The sequence below is a fragment of the Maylandia zebra genome, linkage group LG22 (genome assembly GCF_041146795.1).
Source record: "Maylandia zebra isolate NMK-2024a linkage group LG22, Mzebra_GT3a, whole genome shotgun sequence".
NCBI lineage: Eukaryota > Metazoa > Chordata > Actinopteri > Cichliformes > Cichlidae > Maylandia > Maylandia zebra.
This window is the reverse complement of record NC_135187.1, coordinates 14682478-14708011: the sequence shown is the minus strand read 5'-3', so window position 1 is coordinate 14708011 and position 25534 is coordinate 14682478. Positions and strand designations below refer to the sequence as shown.

General features: G+C 41.1%; 1 protein-coding gene across 2 annotated transcripts; it reads left to right on the top strand.

The window, feature by feature from the left end:
* Positions 1–1596: 1596 nt before the first annotated feature.
* Positions 1597–25057, top strand: LOC101483761 (brevican core protein). 2 transcript variants are annotated; one of them, XM_076879133.1, is made up of 15 exons: positions 1597–1685; positions 1805–2075; positions 8076–8158; positions 8273–8650; positions 9106–9280; positions 10374–10501; positions 10898–11191; positions 13269–14120; positions 14495–16408; positions 22232–22339; positions 22545–22703; positions 22793–22875; positions 23648–23792; positions 23927–24109; positions 24266–25057. In XM_076879133.1, exons 2-15 carry the CDS (start codon positions 2056–2058, stop codon positions 24364–24366), a joined length of 4623 nt encoding a protein of 1540 aa, XP_076735248.1. In that variant the 5' UTR covers positions 1597–1685; positions 1805–2055; the 3' UTR covers positions 24367–25057. The 2 variants fall into 2 exon arrangements, with proteins under 2 accessions (XP_076735248.1, XP_014269324.3); XM_014413838.3 differs by having other exon boundaries at positions 24263–25057.
* Positions 25058–25534: the final 477 nt, after the last annotated feature.

Here is a 25534-nt window from a genome sequence, read left to right as displayed (position 1 = left end):
AAGAGCTCAATGACAGACACTCATAGGTGTAAGTGTGACCGCTGTCTGTTCTCCGGGCTTTGACATTTCCTTCCCAGACAGTCCCGCTGTTATCTGAGTGTGAGATTCCTCAGGTGTGCAGCATCGACCGCTGCTGCCGAGTCACAGTATGACCACTACAAAGCATCATTCACTCCCGCTGCAGAGTGCACAAGTACGCTCTAACATTTGCTCCTTTCATGTGTGTGTCTGTTGCGTATTTCATTAACAGATGTTGTAGAACGTTGCTGAAAATACAAATTGAGTGCATCAAGCTTTAACTTTTCCACTTTGTCACATTTTACTGACTGAGATGAGCCAGTGCACACCCCATAAATGGCAGGACCAAAGCCTGATTGTGTGGTTCTCAGTGACGTTCGGTCTATAGTGTTTCTGCTGGTTTGTGTGAAATGAAGAATAGAAAAACAGTTTTTAAATATACAACATTAAAGCACAATATTAGCTGAAACCTCCTGCAGAACCAGGCTGAAGGAAGTGCAGCCATCTGCTGCTTCATGCTAAGGGTGAGGGGATAGAGACAAAACACACACTAATAACTCCTAATTAAATGTAGAGTGATGTATAAACACATAGTGAGTGAAATGAGATGAATGTAGAAGAAATAGTGGATAATGGAAACCCTCAGCAGCTTAGACTTGTTACTAAGATATTGTTCATGGTCACCTGCAGCCCTATATGGTCCTCCTCGTGGTTTTACAGAAGAAGGACCTGAAAGCTGATGGCTCTGCCTCCCATTTAATTTTTTTAAATATTCTAGGAACCACAAGTAAGACAGCATTGTGAGAGTGGAGTGCTGTGTTGAGATGATACAGTACTGTGAGGCCTTTAACATAAAATTACCTTTTATGTGAATTTGAAAACAAGAGGAGCTAAAATTGTCTCTCTCTCTAGTCTTTCATTCTTCAGCCATCATTTTGCACTTGTATCACTTACACAACATCATGAATAAGACTGTAACTGTGGACTTTTCAACCTGCCTTTAATTTGTTCATTGAAGAAAAGTTTTATTGTTGCTCATTTTTGCCAGAACCTCGATGAGGAGTAATCACATTTCATAGAAGTGCTGCATATTTGGCCCTATGTGGGCTACTTATGATTCATTTATGGCACAGGACACCTGAAATCTGTTCTTTATAGGGAAGGCTAGTCTGAGGCTAGTCAGCCAAACATGGCCACATTTGGCCTTGAGTAAAAGCCAGATCTTTTTGTTTTATGAATTTATTTATGCATCAATTTCAAATAAAAGTTTCAACTGTAAATAACATACTTTAAAGTGGTAAAAGTGATCTTGTTGTGACCCTTCAGTCATAGCAAAAGCTTCTGGGTTGCATACTGTTTTCAGCTTGTTCCATTCAAATCAAGCATGCTCTGCAGATTCCGATTGTAAATGACAGGGCAATGCTCTTGTGCAGGATTTTCCAGACCTCTCTCTCTGCGCCAGAATGCAAAGCTATTCATGATGATTTAAAAATATACCGCGGGGTGTGACAGATAACGAAGGAGGCGGTACTTTAAATTGTCCCTTATCGTTCTCCGGGATATGTGACTGTGCTGCAATATCAATACCTGCAGCAGCTTCAGCAGCTCACTCCGGACCGCTGCGCTGACTGCTCTTCTCTCACCCTGGTTCATCCAAGTGACGCTCAGTGAGTTCTCTGCTTCCCTGCAGTAAAAACATGCAGGTCATCTCCTCTCTGCAGGCTTCACTTCATAGCCTATAACATCGGTTTCTTTACTTGTCATCCCTCCCAATCCCCCTTGACAGGCATGCGCCATCTCCATCCCGATTGTTGGGTGAAAAAGTGGGCAGTTCAGGGTTTCATATCTGGCGTCACTTTCTCCCAACTCCCTCTTTTCTCCCCGAGCCTCTGAGTGTGCCGGTCCCAGCCACCGTTTACCTGCGCAGAGCATCCAGAGCCGCTTTTCCCGTGACAGGACAGTCGCACTGCAGCACGCTGACAGGCGCTCACGGAAAATACTCTTTACAGCAAAGAAGTGCAACCTGCATCAGCTGAGATGCTGCTGAGAGTCATCCGGTAGGCTTACCGTCTCTGTCTCTTTCTCTCCCTTAAGGTCGATGGGTCAATGATACGCAGTAGATGATGCGATTTGGTCTTTCCAAAGTTCTTTTGAATCTCCTGTGTCAGGTTAAATGGACGTATGATTAAAGACAATTATACTCATTGCCACTTAATTGCGCTGTAGTAATTGATGTTCTCCGAAAGGTCCTAAAATTAATTGTAAACTGCTGTCCCCCACTGTGTTTAAACCGTGTTTCCGTGTTTTACGCATGCACACCTATAAAGGTAAAGGAAGGATAACGGGCTATTTTAAACGCATTTACTATCAATTTGGACTCCTACAAAGCCCCCCCCCCCCCCCCTGCCATTCAAAAGCTTTTCCTGGGATTTCACACTCAGTGCTTTTATTTGCCCTGTGGGAACAAAAAGCTGCTTTTTGTTTTAAGTGCGTATTTTAACTCTTCACTCGCTGTGGTCCACCTCAGGTGGAGTTCAGTAATGGACAGGTAGAAAGACAGAGGGCAAATTGAATGATGAAGCAGACTTTTAAGGATTTCTTTCTTCTGTTTAATAGGTTTGTGGCTCTCTGGTCAGATTTGAGCAGATATAAAAAGCAGTGGTGTGGTTATGCTGTAATTTCATGACAGAGTAATCATGTTATCATCTTCCAGTGGGATGCCATCGAATTGCTGGACCACAACCCTCTTCAAATCCTGATTTTATATTGATCTCAGCTGCACAGCTTAAAGTTTAGTGACTGTCTTGCACAGCTGCAATTCTCTCATGTGGACAAACTCTGTCCACAGACAAACACAGGCAAACATACAACAAGAAAAACCCACAAAAGTGGCCTTCCCCTCTCTACATGTTAAATTGGTCAGTACACAAAAAAATCACAAAGTCAAAACTAGCCACAGTCACAGCTGGTAAAAATGTGGCTCACAATCTATCTAGAGATCTGACCCAAACTAGAGTGATGAACTCTACACTAAATATAAGATGAAATGTAAAGCATGGTGGAGAATGGACGGCCATCTGCTCAAATTTAGAGCCAGATATGTTGTTGATCCTCCACTGCACCAGTAGGTTGTTCAGCTAAAGCTATAGTTACAGAAGTTGTTCTTGTTTTTGTTGTTGTTGTTGAGGATGAGTTGCACTCAGGTGTATAATTAGATAAATAGCAAGCCTTGCTCAGACCTCTGAATCGCTGCTCATGTCAAAATATTCAAAATGAATGAACAATCCTGGCAATTCAAACTGAATATTAAGCTACTGCATATGACGGAGGACAACACATTTGTGCCCCGTGACACAAATGTCATGCAAAATAACCCCTGTGAGCCAAAAGTGCAGGCTCCAGGGTGCTTGAATAGCTCTGTTGCCATACCCACCTAGTATTCAGACCTTCTTCTTGAGAGGGGCAGCCACTCAAAATAAGATTTATTTAAAGGGGTTCTTCTCTAAAAGGGAAGGAGCTTGTTTCAGAAAGCAGGTAAGCTGAAAGACTTTGCAGTGTTTCTAACTATCGCTCATGCAAAGCTACTTTAGTAGAGTCTGTGTATCTGAGTATTTGAGTGCAGATTTGAGCTCAAACTGCAGGTGCCTGACTCCTGGGCATGTTTGCCCTGAACGAAGAAAGTGATGCGTCTCAGAAAGCAGAGCCCACCTGATCCTGAACACAAGCGGAAATCGCCTCCTGTGTATAAAAGGACAGCTGTACAGGCTGAGCTTCATCTGTGGATCCACTGAGTCAAGCCTAGGATCAGGTGTTTGCGCAAAACACACTTTAATTTGTTCCCAGACAAAGTGGGTGGTGAATCAGCTGGTGGGTGGCTCTTCCAAAGTGGTAATCTTGTAGACAGGAGACAGACCACTGATGATGTAGGGAGTTGGAGGTGTGGTGCTGAGTGAATAGCCTCATTTACCAACTCGCTCTGCTGTTAAGTGTACAGTAGCCAGTGTTTATATTCAAAGTCTGGGTTTGATGTTTCTGAACTGAATCACCTCCTTTGACCCTGCCAAGGTCTCCAAATGAAGTAAAGACTGACATTAAGTTTATTTGTTTTGAGCTGGATGTAAAAGTGGTTTCTGTCTGGTTTAGGTCAGGCAAATGTCATCAACATAAATGGATTTGTTATTAAGGCAAATAGCAGCAAGAATGTATACTTGTGGGAGTCAGTTATTCAATCACAACTGTCCAACTGAATATCCAGCTGCTGACCAGAGTTCTGGTGTGTAGGGCCAATAAATAAAATTGATTTAGTTAATATGGTTTAAACTTCTTCCAGGTCAAACATCTTGTTCAATGTTAATTGCATTAGGAAGCAGCTGCTGGATAGAGTATAAACTCTGTGCTTAAATAATTTTTTCATACACTAGAAAAAGAAAAGAAGTTGAAATAAATGAACAGGCTGCTTTATGTTACATTTAACTTCTGTTTACATGTAGTCTGAAAACTGAAATCTTAAATATTAAAAGAAGGAGAAGAAAAGAAGACAACAAATAGACCATAGTTGCAAAAACTGTGCATTTTTATGGGACCCTGTTCTGTTTTATCCTGGACATATCCCTCCTAAAGCCAGTTCCAGCTCAGCACTCCTCCAAGTTTACAGCACATCAGTCAAACTGACATGTCTGAGCTGGCTAAACTGGGATCAGGAGCCTCTTCCTGGTTTGTGTGCATTGACACTGATGCAGGCTGCAGAGGAATGTCTGTGCAGCACTGACAGGGATGTTTGCATAAAGTTGATGAGGTTTATTTAACGCCAATTTCTTATGTTTTCTTTTCCATAAATGCGTTAGTCTGTAGCTGATTATTCCACAGAAGATTCTGGATTAGTTGCCCTTTTGGATAGAGTGCTGGCTGCAGTTTGTGGGCCGTAGCTGCAGTGGGTGGCATTGATTTCAGCTTGACTTGTCTTCACTGCTAACCTCACTAAAACAAGCAGACCTGCAAAGTGCTTGGCGAAGGCGACGCCGAAAAATGCGATCTAAAGACGGCACAAAACAACCAGCAGCAACTAGGATTTTCTCTGCTGTCATCAATCTGAAAGCACAAACCGGTATTTAAGCACACTGTCACATTATACCATTTGAATCAGTGTGCGGGGTCTTAATGTGGCCCTTTCTTTTGTACAAAGCCTGCCCTAGAATGATTCTTAGTGCTTTGAAACTTCCTTCTCCATCAATGAAAGGGGTGAAAGAAAGAAAAGAGAAAAAGCAAGCAAGTGTGCCAGTGCCCTGTCCTTTAATTTTCCCTGAAGCCCTTTGTAAGGGACTTGGTATGAAGTGAAAGCACAGTGTGCAGCTGTCCTCTTGGCCCGCTCCTCGCTTTTTTTGTGAAACGTCTTCTCAAGAATACTAATAGTGATACCAGCATCATGGAGTCCACCCAGCTGGCAAGAAAACAGACAACAGTTATTCTACCATCAAAGAAGGCCATTTAATGTGACACAAGTTACTGAGCTGTGTGTGCCGACTCCTTACCAGGGATCTACTTGATATACAGGAGGTCAATTCTTGTAGTACCGTACCTTGCAGAAGACAACTAGAGGCTCTGAGGCTCATATTGAGAAAGTTTATGGAAAAAACTAAGTGATGTGATAACATATATGGCTGTTTAAACCATCATCTTTAACGCTCTTTGCAAATTACAGCTTTATTGGATCGGTGGTATCAGCAAAGCACTAATCAGTGCAAAAGCTCCACCTTCCTTAGCTGTTAATGACGGAGATTGTGATCTCCGTCATTACAAGAACAGTAAAAATTAAAGATTATCAGTGGTGTGATTGTTGCTACTGCTGGACTCGATGTGTTGGATTGTCTGCGCTGGGTTGGGGTTTAAAATTTGGCATTGTAAAAACACACTGGTCTTCCACTAAGAAACAGAGATCCTGTTAGGCACCGGATAGTCATGCTGATTAGAGAGCGAGAGGGAGAGAGGAAATTTAAATCCACCAATCAAATGTCCACCAGCTGTCAGTTGCTTCCACCTGTGTCACTCAAGCCCGGTTAGTTACCATGGTCATGGCATTTTGTGTAACTCAGAGTATCCAACCGTCCAAATCTCTCAAACGAGCTTCGCTCACCTCTTGTGAAACTGCTTATATCCTCTACACAGGTTTAAAAAGCATAAGGATCCCAAGTCATTGCTCCACAGTATCTGTAATTTTTTTTTAATGTTTCTGATGTTAAAATTGTGGTCGCAGGGGTGAGATAGAAATAGAGATCACTTTCATTTTTCTCCAGAAACCCTCGATCACTCAGATGCCTTGAGATCTAAAAGTGCAAGTCTGTTGACTTGGAGGAACAGAGCATTTGAAAAAAGACTAATTTTCCTATGAGTCAGTGATAAAATGACATGTGTGGCATGAAAATTGTGGCCTCTGCCACAATTTTAAGTTTCTGCTTCTCCCACTATGTCAGTTAATCACTCGGTATACTGTAAATACTAAACTTTCTTTTGAAAGAAAACACAAGCAGGCGTCACAGGTTTTTACAGTGCTTGAACTGTGTTTCTATGTTTTTTTTGTACAGCAATATACAGTCAGATTGCTTGCTTTGCAATGGTGCCACCGGTTATTACCACCAGCCTCACATTGTACACATCCTCGTCATGGTGCCAAAACAGTTCTGACCCATTTGGGCACAGAAGGAGACCAGGGAATCCTCTGGGTCCTGTGGTTTGTGGGCTGGGTCTTAATGCGATCAGGATTATTTAGGCGTCTGTCGTTGATGCTCAGTCTAGTTATGCTGTTGCAGAAAGCATTCTTCTGTTGGGGGAGAGTGCTGCCATCGTGCTGTGCTGTTCGTTTAGGCTGAGCAGAACATTGCAGTATAATGAGATTATTAATGGTATTTACTCCAACTTCAAGTGTTGTGGCTGAAGTTAATACTATAAAGACTTGTATTGTACAGTGTAAAATTTCTGTTTTATAATAAAAGAAATTTCTTATCCGACAACTTTAGGTAGCAAGATTAAAGGTCTAACCTTGCACTATCAGTGTTTCTGGTGAAGTGTGAGGTTGGTTGAATATGACACTGACAGGAATACTGATGAAACACCTTGACGACTGTTGAAACTGTCCAGTATTTAATTGTTTTTCAATGACGGCCCAATCAGGAGGTTGTGTGAAGTCGCTGTGGATGTCTTGCCACGGCTGCTGGGTTAATAACAGGGCCAGGCTGGTGACGGAGAACTGGCAGGATGCCGCTGGGCTGAAACGCCGTGTCATTAGCTCCTGGAGGTGATGAATGAATTGTGGTCAGGAACCTCTGCTTCCAGCTTCCTTTCGAAAACCAGAGAAGTTGGTCTTTTATACTGTATGGCTGAGCTTTTTTTGGGACACGTGTGTTTTACTCAGAGCTTCTGCTCCAAAGTTACAACTTAAAACAAAAGGTCTTTCTCACAAAATTTTATAGTTATTGTATTTTTTTAATGTTTAAACTCTGTTGCCAGTTTTCTAGTGTGCTCAGCTAAAACTAATCCTGACTTATAGGAAAAAGGCCTGCTGTAAATTGTAGTTTTATGAGAACCATAATGCTCAGTGTTTGTTGAAGCAGTTTCACTGATGTGTTGAGGCCAAGTTTATGGTAAATTTAAAAGCTCTGGTATTATACTGAGACCTGTTTCTGACATTTTATGGGATAGAAATTACATTTGTGCAGCTAATAAAACATTATTACAGCTCCTTTATGTCAGCGGGATAACACCAAGTCTGTTCAATATAATGTGGATAGTTATTTCAGTCTTTCAACTGATATCCTGAAAACTGAAACTGAATCCCTCAGTTTTCTTATGTGTCTGGGACATTTGTTCCTTCTTATAGGTTAGATAAGATAAGATGAACCGACACAACATATGACCTCCGATGTCAGAAATCATTGTACTTATTAAAAATCCATTTTTATTTAATTCTACATATTTGTGAAATTGGAAGAAAAATATCTGCTTTTCTTCTTCATTTTATTTATTTTATTAATATTTTATTGTGTTTGCCTTTTTAATCTCCACAGACATGTGCAGATACTTCCACTTCTTTATGCAGTCTGCCATCTCACACTGGCCTTTCCCACCCAAACTCTACGGTACACATACGGTACGGTGTCTACATTTCCCCTGATCACTTTTTGATTCCATAAACAGAGACTACAAAAGTGCATTGAGAAGTGGGAGCATGATTCACTTTTCTTTTCTTTTTATTAATTTCCAGATGAGGTGGAGCAGCTCCACGTGAGCATCCCCCACTCAGGACCAGTTGTTGCTCCACTGAGCAGCTCCATTTCCATCCCTTGTGTGGTGTCTCTGTCCCCCATCTCCAACTCCACCTCCGCGACGCCTGTTGTACCGAGGGTCAAGTGGTCAGTCATATCAAGGGGGGTTGAAACGCAGATCTTAGTGGTACGGGGTCACAAGGTGAAGGTCAATGAAGCGTACCGAGACCGAGCGGCGTTGCTCAACTACACCTCCTTCCCTGATGATGCGTCACTTTGGTTGGGAGATCTGCGCTCCAGCGACTCGGCTCACTACCGCTGCGAGGTGCAGCAGGGCCTGGAGGACGCCAGTGACCTCGTGGAGCTCAAGGTCAAAGGTAACGCGATGAAAGACATGGCTCATTAGTAAAGTTTGGGGTAGATTACACAGAATTATTAGAGACTGTGTTTTTTAACTACAATTCTCAGAAAAAGAAAGAAAAACCACAAGAAGGATACTGACTCTGCTAAAACTCCTGTGTTTTGAAATCATATCGCAGTTTGATTATTGGTTCCACACTGTGATTTTGGTAAGAAAATATCTGAATCTCTCATCTTAGTAGAATCCACTGAAAACTGCCTGAACCCAAAGATACCCAATCCTCTGTGTAATGATAATTAATGAGTTGTTTCTAGTTGTGTAGCTCAGTTTCCAGCTCAGTTTCTTTCCATTTAGTAAGATGTCTTTGTTCCTGGAGCTTTTCCAAATTATTGACTTAAAACAGTTGAAACAGGTAATGCAGTTAATGTATTTGTAGGTATGTTATTATGTGCATGCTGTGTGTGTTTTTAGGTGTTGTGTTCCACTACAGAGATGCTTTGGGTCGGTATGCCTTCACCTTCCATCAGGCCCAGAGGGCTTGTGAGGCCATCGGGGCACGAATCGCCACCGCCGACCAGCTGCTTGCATCTTATTACGACGGATATGAGCAGTGTGACGCGGGCTGGCTCGCAGACCAGTCTGTCAGGTATTTCATCACCTGTGTGCCCTCTGTATCATGCTCACAGTACAACTTATTAAAAAGACAGAGATAGATAAAACATATCTTACAGGCTCATGCAGCTGATATAGATGTTTTTGTTGTTTTACTCGACTTCTTGATATAAGTTTGTAATCACTGACGTCTTCATCGGTCAGACAGTGTTTCAGAGGTTGCTTACTTACAAAGTATAGCGGTACCGTTCTCCACCTGCCCCTCAGGTGTGCTTCACATCTCAATACAAACAAAATTATCTTACTATGGTAGCAACATTACAAAACAATGTCATATTATACTTACCTAACATAAGAAACCACTCACCAACCTCTAAACTGACCCATTTATGCACCTATAACAACTTCATTAGCAACACACTGTCCACCCTCTTTAACTGTATAGTGCAATATTCATTTCTGTTAAACATACACCCATACAGTAAAAGAGGCTCATGACAATAAAATCTAATTTATATGAATGACACCATCTAACAATGATGTAAAAAAACATTTTATATAGTAGAACAGCACCTGAGTATTGCAAGGGACCCACAAAACTAGTTTACTGTATTTAGAGACTATATCAAAAATGTAATGTCAGTTAAATAACTGTATAAATGTACTTAAGGCAATGAGATTTGAAACTATGTGTCAAACCCACAAGATCAAAATGGCATGCCATTATATGCATGTTGTCGATATACATAGGTAAATTGGAGTTGGAGTGGAGTTATGAAATCCTGTATTACCTACCATCCATCCATCAGCATAAACAAAGGAAACAATAAAGTAGCATGGGCATGTAGGCCTTTTAGTATGATAAAAAAAACCACCCAGACTCTTAAATAACATTATAGTTATTGTATATAGTTATTGTTATATGTAAATACATTATATTTGTGTTGCTCTATAAGTACCCATGTGTGAGCTGGTTATTGAGTGGCCACAGAGTAAACGTGTCATAACATTACCAGTTGGTAATGTTGCAGATTTACCAAGCTATCGCCAAATGCAGCATTGATGTTATGTCACATGTTTGTCGAGTCTTAAGTGAGGATGATGGTTGTTTTGCTGCTTTGTTGCAGGTATCCAATCCAAGTGCCTCGTGAAGGCTGCTATGGAGACATGGATGGGCAACCAGGAGTGAGAAACTATGGGACAATGGATCCAGATGATCTGTTCGATGTTTATTGTTATGTAGACGAAATTAATGGTAGGAATTTAACAGTTTAATAACTTCTATATGTAAATAGTAGGATTTGGGTTTTTTGTTTTTTTGCCAGTAGGCTTAATGCAATAATGATACATCTGGCCTAATTTGTCAGTAAGTCAAATTATACATTTTACATTTGGAAAACGGCATTAGGGATCTGTGATGGACAATAACTATTACAATGATTTTATTTAGTTCAAACATATAATTATATGTTTTTACTTTCTGTAGTGAAATGTCATGCGTCACATCAGATAAAAACATGCCACTTACTATATACAAATATCCATTATAAATTAAGACTGGCACATAATTGCAGTCGTGCCATTATGTGCCAGCATTTTACTCACTTGTATCCAGAAAAAGTAAAAGACTGAACAAATTTTCTGTCTGTAGGGGAGGTTTTCCATGACTTCATCCCACAGCAATTAACATTTAATGAAGCGCAGTCGTACTGCAGAGCTGCAGGGGCAGAGCTGGCTACAACAGCACAGCTTTACTTGGCTTGGAGTGAAGGACTGGACCATTGCAGCCCTGGCTGGCTGTCTGATGGCAGCGTACGGTACCCCATCATAACCCCAAGGGAACGCTGTGGGGGTGCTCTGCCTGGCGTCAAAACTCTCTACCAATTCAGCAACCAGACTGGCTTCCCAGAGCCATCCAGCCTTCATGATGTTTACTGTTTCAAAGGTGATAATGTTGTGCCTTTAAATGCAAACTGTTGATTGTTAATTTGACAAAAACTCTAAAGTGGACCTTTTATGATTTTCCCTTTTTTGGCTCGTATTTACTCAGTTTCTCCCTGGGATTAATACAGTTTCTCTAATTTGATCTGATTTAACAAGGCCACAGTTTGATATAATAACATCCTGCTTCAGATTGCAATAAATACCTGGCTTCAAAAAGGTCTGGTCTGTAATCTACAGTGGCTTGCAAAAGTATTCGGCCCCCTTGAACTTTCCCACATTTTGTCACATTACAGCCACAAACATGAATCAATTTTATTTGAACACGTGAGAAGTGGAACAAAAATCATACATGAGTCCAAACATTTTTTACAAATAAATAACTGAAAAGTGGGGTGTGCGTAATTATTCAGCCCCCTGAGTCAATACTTTGTAGAACCACCTTTGCTGCAATTACAGCTGCCAGTCTTTTAGGGTCTGTCTCAACCAGCTTTGCACATCTAGAGACTGAAATCCTTGCCCATTCTTCTTTCCAAAACAGCTCCAGTCAGATTAGATGGACAGCGTTTGTGAACAGCAGTTTTCAGATCTTGCCACAGATTCTTGGCTGGATTTAGATCTGGACTTTGACTGGGCCATTCTAACACATGGATATGTTTTGTGTTAAACCATTCCATTGTTGCCCTGGCTTTATGTTTGGGTCGTTGTCCTGCTGGAAGGTGAACCTCTGCCCCAGTCTCAAGTCTTTTGCAGACTCAAAGAGGTTTTCTTCCAAGATTGCCCTGTATTTGGCTCCATCCATCTTCCCATCAACTTCCCTGTCCCTGCTGAAGAGAAGCACCCCCAGAGCATGATGCTGCCACCACCATATTTGACAGTGGGGATGGTGTGTTCAGAGTGATGTGCAGTGATAGTTTTCCGCCACACGTAGCGTTTTGCATTTTGGCCTAAAAGTTCCATTTTGGTCTCATCTGATCAGAGCACCTTCTTCCACATGTTTGCTGTGTCCCCCACATGGCTTGTGGCAAACTGCAAACAGGACTTCTTATGGTTTTCTGTTAACAATGGCTTTCTTCTTGCCACTCTTCCATAAAGGCCAACTTTGTGCAATGCACGACTAATAGTTGTCCTATGGACAGATTCCCCCACCTGAGCTGTAGATCTCTGCAGCTCGTCCAGAGTCACCATGGGCCTCTTGGCTGCATTTCTGATCAGTGCTCTCCTTGTTCAGCCTGTGAGTTTAGGTGGACGGCCTTGTCTTGGGGATCATTTCTGAATGATCGCTTGAACAGTGCTCCGTGGGATATTCAAGGCTTGGGAAATCTTTTTGTAGCCTAAGCCTGCTTTATATTTCTCAATAACTTTATTCCTGACCTGTCTGGTGTGTTCTTTGGACTTCATGGTGTTGTTGCTCCTAATATTCTCTTAGACAACCTCTGAGGCCGTCACAGAGCAGCTGTATTTGTACTGACATTAGATTACACACAGGTGCACTCTATTTAGTCATTAGCACTCATCAGGCAATGTCTATGGGCAACTGACTGCACCCAGACCAAAGGGGGCTGAATAATTACGCACTCGCCACTTTGCAGTTATTTATTTGTAAAAAATGTTTGTAATCATGTCTGATTTTTGTTCCACTTCTCACGTGTACACCACTTTGTATCGGTCTTTCACGTGGAATTCCAATAAAATTGATTCATGTTTGTGGATGTAATGTGACAAAATGTGGGAAAGTTCAAGTGGGCCGAATACTTTTGCAAGCCACTGTATATGATGGCATCTGTATATGAAGATAACCTGGTAATCTCAAACACAGCTTGAAACTTGGCTTGAAGGGAGATGGGCCCAAACATATTGATTTAGACAGAGAATGAACTGAGAGTTCATATCAAAGCCCATCATCAGATAAATAAGCATTATTTTGACTGTTATGACTCATGAAAAGCTACTCTAGAAGGGAATAAAAATATGATGTTGGAACAATATGTAGTGCATATTTAACAAGAAAGAAAGCATAACTAGATTTGTTTGTTCCATATTTCACATGTTACATTTAATTGTTTGTCTGCTCTCTGCAGAAAACAGAAATGCTTCCACTGACTCTCCGATGGACTATGTGGGCACAGAACCTGAAGACATTGAACACAATGTTGTTATTCTTACGGAAAAATATCAAGAAATTCAGTTGAACCAACTAGCAGAACAGGTGGAGCGAGAGGCCCAGAGCATGCTTGAATCATTGCCTTATTTTACTGTCTCTGTAACTACAGAAAGCCCGGTTGATACACACCCAATGCTGATATCAGACACAACAGAGTCTCCCCTCCACACAACGCCTGCACTACACGAGCCGCTCGACCAAACTTTATCTCCCACAGAAATGAGCTACGATTCCCAGCATCCTACAGCACTGATGAGCAGCACTATCACAGAAACCCACAATTCAGCAGAGAACACATCATTTCTGCCCACTGATTACAATGAAACATATTCCAGCCAGAACTCGAGTCTCACCTTTCAGCAGTCTGAAAGACCCACATTTGAGCCTGAGATGCAGAACCAGACAGAGCCAGACACAAATATTGAAGTAAACACAGAGCCATCTGGAACTCTGAATGAGACCAAAGAAGTACAACAGACCACCCTGTCTTTTAACAAATCAGAACCCAACTACAGTGAGACCGACAGCAACCGTACTAAAGAGGACAGTTTATTGGAGGCTACTACTTTAACCCTTAACCCCATGGTTGAAGTGGAGCTGGAGGAGACCCGTGTAGACTCTGAGCAGATGTTTCCCCCAACTGAGGCCTCAAAAGAAGAAGAAGAAGAGGCAACACTTCTTACACAATTATCCCAAACTACTGAATCTACTCCGGAGGTGCTAACCTCAGTGTGGGCTCCTTTGGATGGTTCTGGAGATATTTCTGAAGGTATGTGCATGTCCCACAAAAGTTCAAACATTATTATCTTAGATAAATTACTTTCTTGTCAAGAGTTAGGCTAGCATGAGATATCCATGTCACATTTTATGTTTTTTATTATAATAGAAGAACTAAAAGGGTTATATTCTGGACTACCTTCTGGCTAAGAGCTGTAACGTCCTAGAGTTTGGTCACCTATGTGAAGAGGGCAGATTTTGTTACCTTCTGAAAAGCTAGCTGTTTTCCTGTTTCTAATCGTTTTGGTCTGAAGGTCAGAGATTGACAGTAGACTTATTGTTTCTTCTAATTTTTCTCATCCAAGCAATTAAATATACTTCTCAAAAACAATATGTAATCCCATAATGTTCTATGCTCTTTTCCAGAAAGCAAACTCGATATGAGTCCAGCCAGTTTCATCTCCACATCAGATTCCTCAACTTCTGGCTTCACCACTCACCCGTCTCCCATTGCTTCTGCCAGCAGCACCCATGCTGAACCTCAGACAGTGGTTCCACATTTGACAGCCTCATCTCAGTCACCCCTTTCTGACAAACTGGGCTTGGATATTCTTTCTACAGCCTCACAGCTGTGGGAGTCCCCCAACTCTAAACAGGAGGGAAGTGCAAGCTTAGAAATTGAAGACACGCTCAGTTTGGAAAATGAGGATAAAATGCTGCCCACATCAAAATCTGAAGACCTGCAAGTGTCTGGAGCAAGTTCAGTTACCACTCGCTCTCCAGACGTCTCAAACACTTCTCACTCATCCACCAGTTCGCCCACAGCACTATATCTAACATCAGGCTACAGAATGTATTTGGATACTGTGACCGATACTTATGAAGAAGCAAGTGGTCATGTACCTGATACACTTAGGACCACCCTTCAAGAAGACATAAAATTTGCTCCAACCTTTGAAGGTGAAGTGTCTTTAACTCTTGAAGAGGAAGCCAACATTTCCGTTTCTCTGGAAAAAGAAATAAAAATTTCCCCAACCCTTGCTCTTCAAAAAGAAGCAAATTTTTCTTTAAATTTTGAAGAAGAGAACATTGTTTCTCCAACGGTTGATTTTGAAGAAAATGTTTCCTCAGCCCATGAAAGTAATGCTGTCCCAACTGCTGTTTTTAAAGATGAAGAAGCTAATATTACGCCTACCTTTGAGTATGAAGAAAAGATAAATGCTTCTTTAACCCTTAAAGAGGAAGCTGATGTTCTCCCAACTATTGTCCTTGAAAAAGAACCTAATCTTTCCTCAAACATTAGCTTGCAAGAAAAGGCTAACACTTCCTCAGCTCTTGAAAAAGAAGCCAATATTTCTCCTACCTTTGAGTATGAAGAAAAAGCCAACACCTCTTCAACCCTTGAAGAAGAAGCTAATGTTTCTACTACCTTTGAGTATGAAGAAAAGGCTAACACGTCCTCAGCTCGAGTCTTTGAACAAGCTAATGTTGCTCCTTCCTTTGAGTATGAAGAAAAGGCTAACATGTCCTCAGCTCGAGTCTTTGAACAAGCTAATGTTGCTCCTTCCTTTGAGTATGAAGAAAAGGCTAACACGTCCTCAGCTCGAGTCTTTGAGCAAGCTAATGTTGCTCCTTCCTTTGAGTATGAAGAAAAGGCTAACATGTCCTCAGCTCGAGTCTTTGAACAAGCTAATGTTGCTCCTTCCTTTGAGTATGAAGAAAAGGCTAACACTTCTTCAACCCATGTCTATGAACAAGCTAATGTTAGCACAGCTCTTTTTACTGAGAAAGAAGCTGATGTTTCCTCAGCCCTAGAAGAAGATAGTGATTTTTCCGAAACTGTTGTGCTTGATGAAGACGAAGCCAACGTTATCCCAATCCGTGTCTTTGAAGAAGAGGCTACTGTTGCCCCGACCCTCGAAGATGAAACTAATGTTTCCCCGACATCTCAAGAGAAAACTGATGCCTCTGAGGACTTCGCCATCTTTCCTTCCAGTTCTCAAACATCCAAGTGGGATCTGTTGACCAGCACAACTCAACCCCAAGAATCTCGCAATGAGTACAGCCAAAAAACCTCCACAGCAGCTTCAAGTTCTTCTCGAGGTACAAAGCCCACAAAGACGACCACTGTCGCCACCACAACCACAACCGCAGCTACCACCACCACCACCACACACCGGTCCAGGCACACCTGGAGCCCAACCACCACCACCCCCAAAATGTTGATACCACCAGTGGGTCACGCTCTGGAAGATGTTGACATTACTTTCACCCAGCCGCCAACTCTGCTTATCATGCCCAATGAGAGGGCAGCCGTAGGCGGTACTGGGAAATCTTCAGGTAATGTTAATGCCACTTTCATCAGTCTAACCGTCCTCTTCCTGCTCGACACAGTGATGCACTAAAACTCCTCGTCTTTCCTCTGCCCAACCTGCCTCTGCTCCATTTTCTGTAAAACACCCGTCCTGCTTTTCAAATGACTTCCCACGTTTTTTTCACCTGTTGTCTCAGCAAGCCCACTCACCCTTCTGACTCTTCCCACTTCCCCTTAAACACTCCTTACTCCTCTCCTTGTGACTCCCCCGCTCTACCCTCCAAGATTCTCACACTGGGACAGCTCCCATTTGACATTTGTCCACAGTCCAGTCTTGTTATGCATTATGTTTTTTCCTCATCCAAAGAATGACTTCTGTGAAGTACTGTATTTACTAGTGTTTTTGAATGACGGGTTTCTTCTCCAGTGAGGACCTGCCAGAGTGATGGTTATAGCTAAATTCATCAGATTTTATTTGTAAATCATCCATCTCTGGACCTAACAGGTGCAAAAGATATTATAAAATCATTTTCTTCTTGCTATCTTTCAATTTTCATAGTATCTTTTCCATTAATTGGGAAGCAACATAATAAGGGACTTAATCGTTCTCTGGAAAGTAACAATTACTTTGAATGTAACAGCACTGACCAATGAAGCTGCAGTAATGCTTTATATTTAAGTCTTAACTGATTTTCTTTCTTCTTTTTCATTGCTGTTTTAGTCACTGTGGTACAAAAAGCACAGATTATTATGTTTACAAGCACAAAACCTTTTCATTGTAGATTGCACGAGTGTTTGCATTTAGCAACATGTTCACGTGTCCTTTTGTCATTAATGTTTCATACTCGACTTAAAAATTGTTGTTTAATCACAGTTGTTCTAGATTTGTATTGTGTTTTTAGGTCTAATAATGATAAAGGCAACAAATCTTTATTGGTTTCTTGTCTTACCACAAGTTGATAAATGCATTACTTTATATTCCTTCCCTTTGGTACATTCGTTTTTTTGACTTCATGTGGCAGCTGTGGATATTGATGCATTGTATGGAAGCTTATTTGTTCCACAAAACAAACAAACAAACATAAAACACAGTTCTCATGGTTTTAAATTCATCTTTTAAATGAAATATTTTTGAATTTTAATTCTCTTATTTAAAACTGCACTTTATTTTTCCATTGGAGCACTTGGCTTCCATATAATCGGGTTTATTGAATCTTCAAAAGAAGCAGCTGCCATTGTGGACTCAACTTCAAGAAATATGGGAAATTTAGGATGGAAACTTATTTAAGAGAAAAGCTGCTTTTAAGCTCTTAACATCCACCAGGTCACCAACAAACCATTTAAGGCTTGACTTGCATTTCATCAAGCACAGTTTCAGAAACTGGAAAAAGTCGACCTCAGAGTTCTTCTATTAAGATTTCCATGTGGGTATGTCAATAAAGGCCACTGACAACCTGGTGTATGTTAATATTGTAAGTCAAACACTATTCAGAATAATTCAGCTTTTGAAAAAAAACTAAGATATCGTGTGGATCTTGAGAAACAAAATATTTACACTAAAAATCTTTACTGAATGTAGAATTCGAGGTAAACGAAATTGAGAACTGTAGATTCGAAATCACAGCAAAAAAAACGTTAAAAAAAATCAAAATCACAGTCGGATCCAACTTGTCTCATGATGTAGCAGTAATGTTTATTGCCCCATGTGCACTCCTGACAATGTGACAATGTCTGGTCATGCTCCTGACTCGATGGCAGGTGGTGTTGTGGGGGATCTACTCCCAGACCTGAATCTCAGAGGCTCTCAATAAGATTCAGGTCTGGGGGATGTGTGGGTAAATCAATGGCATCAACGCATTGGTTCCCCAATAACTGCCTATACACACCGGCCACCCACTCTCAAACCAGAATGCGTAATGTTTGTCACAGCTTTTCCAGACTTTTTCGCCTCTGTCACAGAAGCTCAGTGTGAACCTGCTCTTTTTTGTGAGGTGAAAACGGCTACAGTGGTGGACCTGCCAGTACTGGTGTTCTCTGGCAAATGCCAATTGAGTTGTACGATGCTGAGCTGTGAGCACAAGTCCCAGTAAAAGATGCTGTACTGTCACGCCACCCTCATGGAGTCTGGATCTGATGGTTTGATCAGAAACACGCACATAAGTAACCTGCAGGAGGTTAAGGTTTTTGATAGTGCTTCTCCTGTTCCTCCATCCACATTGGAGCAGAAATTATTTTGCTGTTGGCTTAATGCCCATCTACAGCCCTGTCCAGCTCTCCTCACCGAAAAACATGTGTACTGGTATCTCCTCCACACTCAATAGTCACAATAGTCTGTGGCCGCCATATGCCAAACCTTATTACTTTAATTTGGACCCAAGCGGGCTTTACTTGCTGTTGTTTTAACCTCCTGAGACCTGAACTCTTTCATGGCATGCATTTTTAATTTCTCTTTGCTGTTTGGGCTGATTGGGACCTGATGAATATAAAAAAACAAAGAATTACCAGATTTTTTTTTACCTGATTTTTGTTTCTGAGAAAAATGAGATCCACATATGAGGACATTCATTTTAAATTTTGATAGCGCAGTGGAAGTATAATGTCCTCGTAAGTGGATATTAGGCCCTTGTAGAGCAAAATTTTGTATTTTGGTTTAGACAGCCCAAAATGTGATGTCCACATACAACACATGTGGATGCCAGGTCCTAGGAGGTTAAGTAAAGTTTATATATTTTAAGTAAGTAAGTAAGCTTTTCATGGTTTTACTCCACAAATGGACTCATAAAGATGAAAAATATGGAAAACATGTGCATTCTCCAAGCTGCACTTCTATTACAAGACAATTTTCAAGCATCCAAACTGTTTGCCTTCCCCCCAAAAACCTCAGTATTACATAGATTAGTGCATGCAGAAGCCTTTCCTATTTCTCATACATAATTTCAGCTTCAGCACCATAATTAAGCCTTTTTTGGGGTGAATAATAATCTTTATACAATGGACTCTTCATGGTGATAAAATACTGCAGTCGGCAGCCTAAAGAGGAAAGGAGGCAGAGAAACACAATGAGAAAGTCATCAATCATTCAGTAATTGAAATTACTAGCCTTGCATTGTCGTCTGCAGACAAGTTATTGTTGTGTTGTTTGACAAAAGGGAAGGAAATCGGCTCACAGATGGAGCCGTGAATCTAAACTCTGTTTCTGTTGAAAAGCAAACAAAAACAAGTCTCAGATGTGAACACCGTCACAGTATAAAGTTTCATTTTTTGATAGGTAAGACTTGAAAGGCACCTCAGTGGTTTTCCATCCACCATCTGTGTATTCTTCATCAAAACTGAATGATGGTTTAACTTTGAGTGCACGTGAATCTCATTTGATTCGTGTAAAGCAGTTATTACCTTTCATACACACGATCTGAGCAATGAAAGAGATTTCTGAAGAGAGCAATATGTGGGGATAATGACAGGCAGCACATAGTTCTTGTTTACAGGGTGTCAAAGGAAGCAAACAAACCGAATCCACTTGTAAAATGTTTAATTCCAGCTTGAACACTCATGGTTTCGTTTTTCCTTTGTTTTACAAATTTAGAAAAGCAAAATGAAGCTTCAGAAGTGTTTTTCTCTTTAGATATCATCTGATTGTGATAAATATAACAAGATGCCAGTAGACATTCCCCAACCCCCCTGCAGACCCAGAACTAGATAAGCAGTTAGGAAAATGGATAAATATACAGTACACACGAAGTATTCACAGTGCTTCACTTGTTCCACGTTTTGTCCTGTTACAGCATTATTCCCAAACCCACTAAATTCCTTTTTTGACATTGAAATTCTACATACAATACCCCATAATGACAAAGTGAAAAAAGTTTGCTTGAAATTTTTGCAAACTTATTAAAAATCAAAAATCAAAAATATAACATGTACATAAGTACTCACAGCCTTTGCTTACGACTTTTTTGAAGAACCTTTAGTAGCACTTAAAGCCTCTTTTTGACTATGATGCTACAAACTGGGCACACCTGTTTTTGGACAGTTTTTTTCTTTGCAGAACTTCTGGAGCTCCATCGGGCTGGATGGGGAGCATCGGTCCGCAGTCATTTTCAGATCTTGGGTTGAAGACTGGGCTCTGGCTGAACTAATTAAGAACATTCACAGAGTGATCCCGAAGGCACTCCTTTGTTTCTTGAGTTAGTGCCGAGGGTATTTGTCCTGATAGAAGATGTCCAAGGTCCACAGTACTCTGGAGCAGGTTATCAACAAGGATGTCTCTGTACATTGCAGTATCCTTATTTCCCTTGACCCTGACTACTCTCCCAGTTCCTGCTGCTGAAAAACATCCCAGCATGATGCTACCACCACCATGCTTCACTCTACGGATGTTATTGTCCATGTGATGAATTCTGTTTGGTTTCTTCCAGACATGGCACTTCATGTTCAGGTTAAAAAGTTTAGTTGCCTTTTAGCAAACTCCAAGTATGCCCTCATGTGCCTCCTACTGAGCAGTGGTTTTAGTCTGGCCGCTCTACCATACAGGCCTGACTGGTGGAGTGCTGCACAAATGGTTGTCCTCACAGGGTAATGCTGTTACTCTGTCAATGTGAACAGAGTGGATTCTTGGTCACCTCAATGATTAAGGCCTGTCTACCCCAATTGTTCAGATTGGCCAGGAGGCTAATTCTGAGTCCTGGTGGTTCCAAATTTCTCCCATTTACGGTTGATGGAGGCCACTGTGCTCATTGGTACAATCCTGATACAATCCTGTCTTGGCGCTCTACAGACAGTTCTTTGGACTTCATGGCTTGGTTTGTGCTCTGGCATGCGCTGTTAGCTAAGAGACCTTATAAAGACAGTTGTGTCTTTCTAAATTGTTTCCAGTCAACTTAATGCACCACAAGTGGACTCCAACTAAGTTGTAAAAATGTCTGACTTTGATGAACAGTGGAAACAGTATGTAACGTAGCTAAATTTTCAGTGTCAATGCAAAGGCTGTGAATACTTTTATGTTTTTGCAGACATGTGATGCAAACAGGGAATTTGCAGAGTGCCTTCTGGTGGACAAACTATGCAATGTCAACATTTAGCACGGCTGAAGGGTGTTTCTTTAGTTTTTTTCATCTTTTTAAAATTTTCACTTATAAATGTACACAATTCAACATTTTAATGAAAAGCAGCAGCAGGTCAGAAGGTGGTCAGTTGAATATTACTGTCCAATGACTTTAAAAAGGGCATGTTTTTCTCATCTCATCATCTCATCTTTTGATTAAAATGGTAAACAAAGCAAACAAAAGAGTTCATTGTACCACTGGCACACCAGCAAATCAGTGCATACCGCTTAATAAAATGACCAGTGGGCCCTTTTTTTAATTGTTAGAACCACAGGGCTCCATATTATAGGAAACAACCCCCCCCCCCCCCCCCCCACCCCCCCAACATTAATACATCCATGTCTAGATTCCCTCTTCCACAAGATTTTTGAGAGCGTTTATTACTAATGAAGAAATGAAGAAGAAAGAGAAGGAAGCATCGCACACATGCCAGAAGACGATTTGACGATTTTTCCCTCTCAGGCCACGCTGTAAAGGTTCTCCTCTGCTGCCATCTGTTGGCTAACATCGACCCTGATGCCCTTTAGTTTCTAAATGGTTCCTGCTACATTTACTTACAGCTGTTTACCTAATGTCAGCATACGTGCTTCAACTGCCTTCTAATTAACACAGGCACCAATTAGACTTACACATAAATGAAGGCTGTCTTCCTGTACATGTGTAATTATTCAGTTACATAACAAATGAGTCTTTGACCAGTGGTTTCAGGTGCACAGTGATTTAAAGTTGCCCTCTGTTGTGTTTCAGATGCCTGTTTGCTCAACCCCTGTCTTAACGGAGGCACCTGCACGGACAGAGGTGGTCACATTAAATGCCTCTGTTTGCCGACGTATGACGGAAACTTCTGTCAGGCCGGTGAGCTCGCTTCTGCTCTTTAATGGACGTTACATATGATGGGAATCAGCCAGAAGTTTCCAAACAAAAATAAGCCAAGCAGTAATTTTCTTACAATGCAGCCTGAAGTGAAAATTATATAATTATTCAGTATAAAAGCCTGCAGATACATCTGAAGACTCTTGTTGGTTTGGCTGTCCTGTTCTCTTCTCTGTGATGTTTTCAGACCGGGAGCGATGTGAACCGGGCTGGGATAAATTTCACGGTTTCTGCTATCGACACTTCAGCCAGCGTCTGAGCTGGGAGGCTGCAGAGCAGCATTGCCGCATGATGGGAGCTCACCTGGTGTCCATAATAACCCCTGAAGAACAGGCTTACATCAACAGTAGGTTTCCTTAACACATTTGGGAACGAGAAAACAATGTGGCTTTCATTTCTTTCCTCATAAATTCAATTCCACTTCTTGGTCAACAGACAACTACAAGGAATACCAGTGGACCGGTCTGAATGACAAGACCATTGAGGATGATTTCCACTGGTCTGATGGGAACCCACTGGTGAGGAGGTTTTATTATGTGTGCAAAAAACAAAACAAAACTGCAGAGTACAAAAAAACAAAAACAGGGAAATGCTCAAACTGGAGAACCAGACACCCGGTGTATTAATTAAGATCTACTTTCTATTTATCAAGATTCTTTTTCTTTTGCAGCCACGATAACTAAAATATATTGTTTCTTTGTGTTTGCTTCGTGATTAATTTTAGTTGCCTTGTAGTCTATTTAAGTTACTTGGAAGTTTTGATGTCAGATTGCATGCTATCCAGCACCTGTGCTTAGTTACATTTTTCTGGGTTCTAGAACATCTGAGGGTGACGGAGAATGAAACACTGATGCATTTGCTAGGCAGGCACTGAGATGTGACCGTAAAATTGAACCTAAAAGGCAATTATGTCAAGTGGTAGCACAAACAACAAGGGAAAAAAAAAGACACAGTGAAAACAGTGAGGAATCCAGCGACCCCTTGTGAATAAGGGAGCATCTGAAAGTAGCACATCTGTAGGTTATTATTTATGATGGCCAGGATGATCATGAATGAAAATCTATTATCATAACGAGTTTTGCTGTTTATGTTTTTCTTTTTGAAACCTCTTATGTAAGACACAAACCAAGCAGGATGCAGGAAGGCACCAGACTATTAAATATTAACTACCTCAAAGAAGAAGAGGAGAATGAAAACATTATGTATATTATGCTTTTTCAACTATTTCTATTGTGATTATTGTTTCTTTGTATACACATAAAAATAACATACATAACACATACCTCACAGCTTTATGAGAATTGGTACAGGGGTCAGCCAGACAGCTACTTTCTCTCCGGAGAGGACTGTGTGGTGATGGTGTGGCACGATAACGGACGCTGGAGCGATGTGCCCTGCAACTATCACCTTTCATACACCTGCAAGAAAGGCACCTGTGAGTAACACTAATGGGACATCATTAAGAGCACTTCATTACTCATTAACTCCCTCGTGAGCTTGATGCTTCGAGCTGTTTTCTACTTATTCTAGCCCAGAGAAGGCACTTAAGCATCTTAACTCCTCCCACAGCCTCCTGTGGACCACCACCAAGGGTCAGAAATGCCTCCATATATGGAAAAGCTCGACAGACTTACGAGACCAACGCCGTGGTGCGCTATCGATGCGCAGAGGGCTTCCAGCAGAGGTTTAACCCCCTGATCAGGTGTCTGTCTGGAGGGTTCTGGGAGAGGCCGCAGATCCTCTGCTTGACTGGTGAGATAAGAGAAAAATCAAGAAAAGACATGAAACATACATTTAATATTCAATCGTCTTTTAATAGCTGATATGAAGTGATTAATAAATGTTAAATTAGAAGAAAAAAAGAGCAAATTCAGTCTTAACCACGGTGATTTTTTTCTAATTCAGAAGACGGGGGCCTGCTGTCAACGACCGACAACGATTTTGCTGCAGCCGAAGATGATTTTGAGGCCACTAAAGCGACGCTGCAGTACTGGGACATCAGGTTCTAAAAGTCAGCCGTGCTCTTCTTGTCTTGCTTTCTCAAACTTTGTTACTGTAACGTGACAGGGTGTAAAGAATCAGGTGCTTTTTACCAATGAACCAATCAAAACAGGATAAAAAACCCCCCACAGACGCACAAAAAGACACAAAGCAAAACTTCCCACCAGCCAATGAGAACAAGACTGAGTGCACAGGCAGGGAGATGAAACGCCCTATTTCTTGTCCTTTGTAATATTTTCTACCGTGTTTGGATAAGTATGCTTTAAATAGTTAGCAAAAAAAAAATCAAAAATTCTCCCAGTGATTCCCTGTTAAATCCCTTTGACTGAAAAGAAATAAATGTGTGAACTGTTTGTTACCAGGTCAGCTCTAAATCTATTTTTTCTCATTGTTATATCAAGAACCTTTTTAACAAAATGGTGCTAAAGTCTTTGAGACATTTGTAAAGTATCCAGTAGAAATGTTTTGCTGTTCTTTGTGTCGTCTTCCTTCTTTGTCAAAGATTCCTAAAACTCCAAAGTGAACCTTCAACAAACGCTCAATAAATACTGTACATAGAGTCCTTTTCAAATGATGTCCGCATTTTCCAGAGAGAAACTTTTCGTGTCCGGCAGACGCAGTTTTGTTCGTCAGCTTTATGTTGTAATAAAGTTTTGTAGAACAGAGCAAAGAATAAAGCTTTCTCCTATTTCACCTTCAGTGCTGTGTGTAGACTTCATGTCATGTATTGTATTTTCTGCCAGTGTGTTACCTGAAACTACAGTCGTGAGAAAGGAAAAGTACACCTCTGTCAGTTCTGAGATTGTCCGCATAAGGACATTAAAAAAATCATCTGGTCCTTAGCAGGTCTTAAATTGATTTAAATACAACCTCAGATGAACATCGTCACATGACATATTACAGTGTGTCAGTATTTATTTAAAAACTAAGCCAGAATGCAGAAGTAGTCTGTGAACATTGCAACACCTTAAATCATTCTGTTGGAGATTTTTTGCTGTGCTCGAGGTCACTGTCCTGCTGCATGACCCAGTTTGAGCTTTATTTGTCAGACAGATGGCCTCACAGTTTACTTTACAACACTGTGGTACACAGAGGAGCTCATGGTCGACTCACTGAATGCAAACAAGCCCAAATCATTAGCCCTCCACCACCGTGCTTCACAGTTATTTGTCTGTC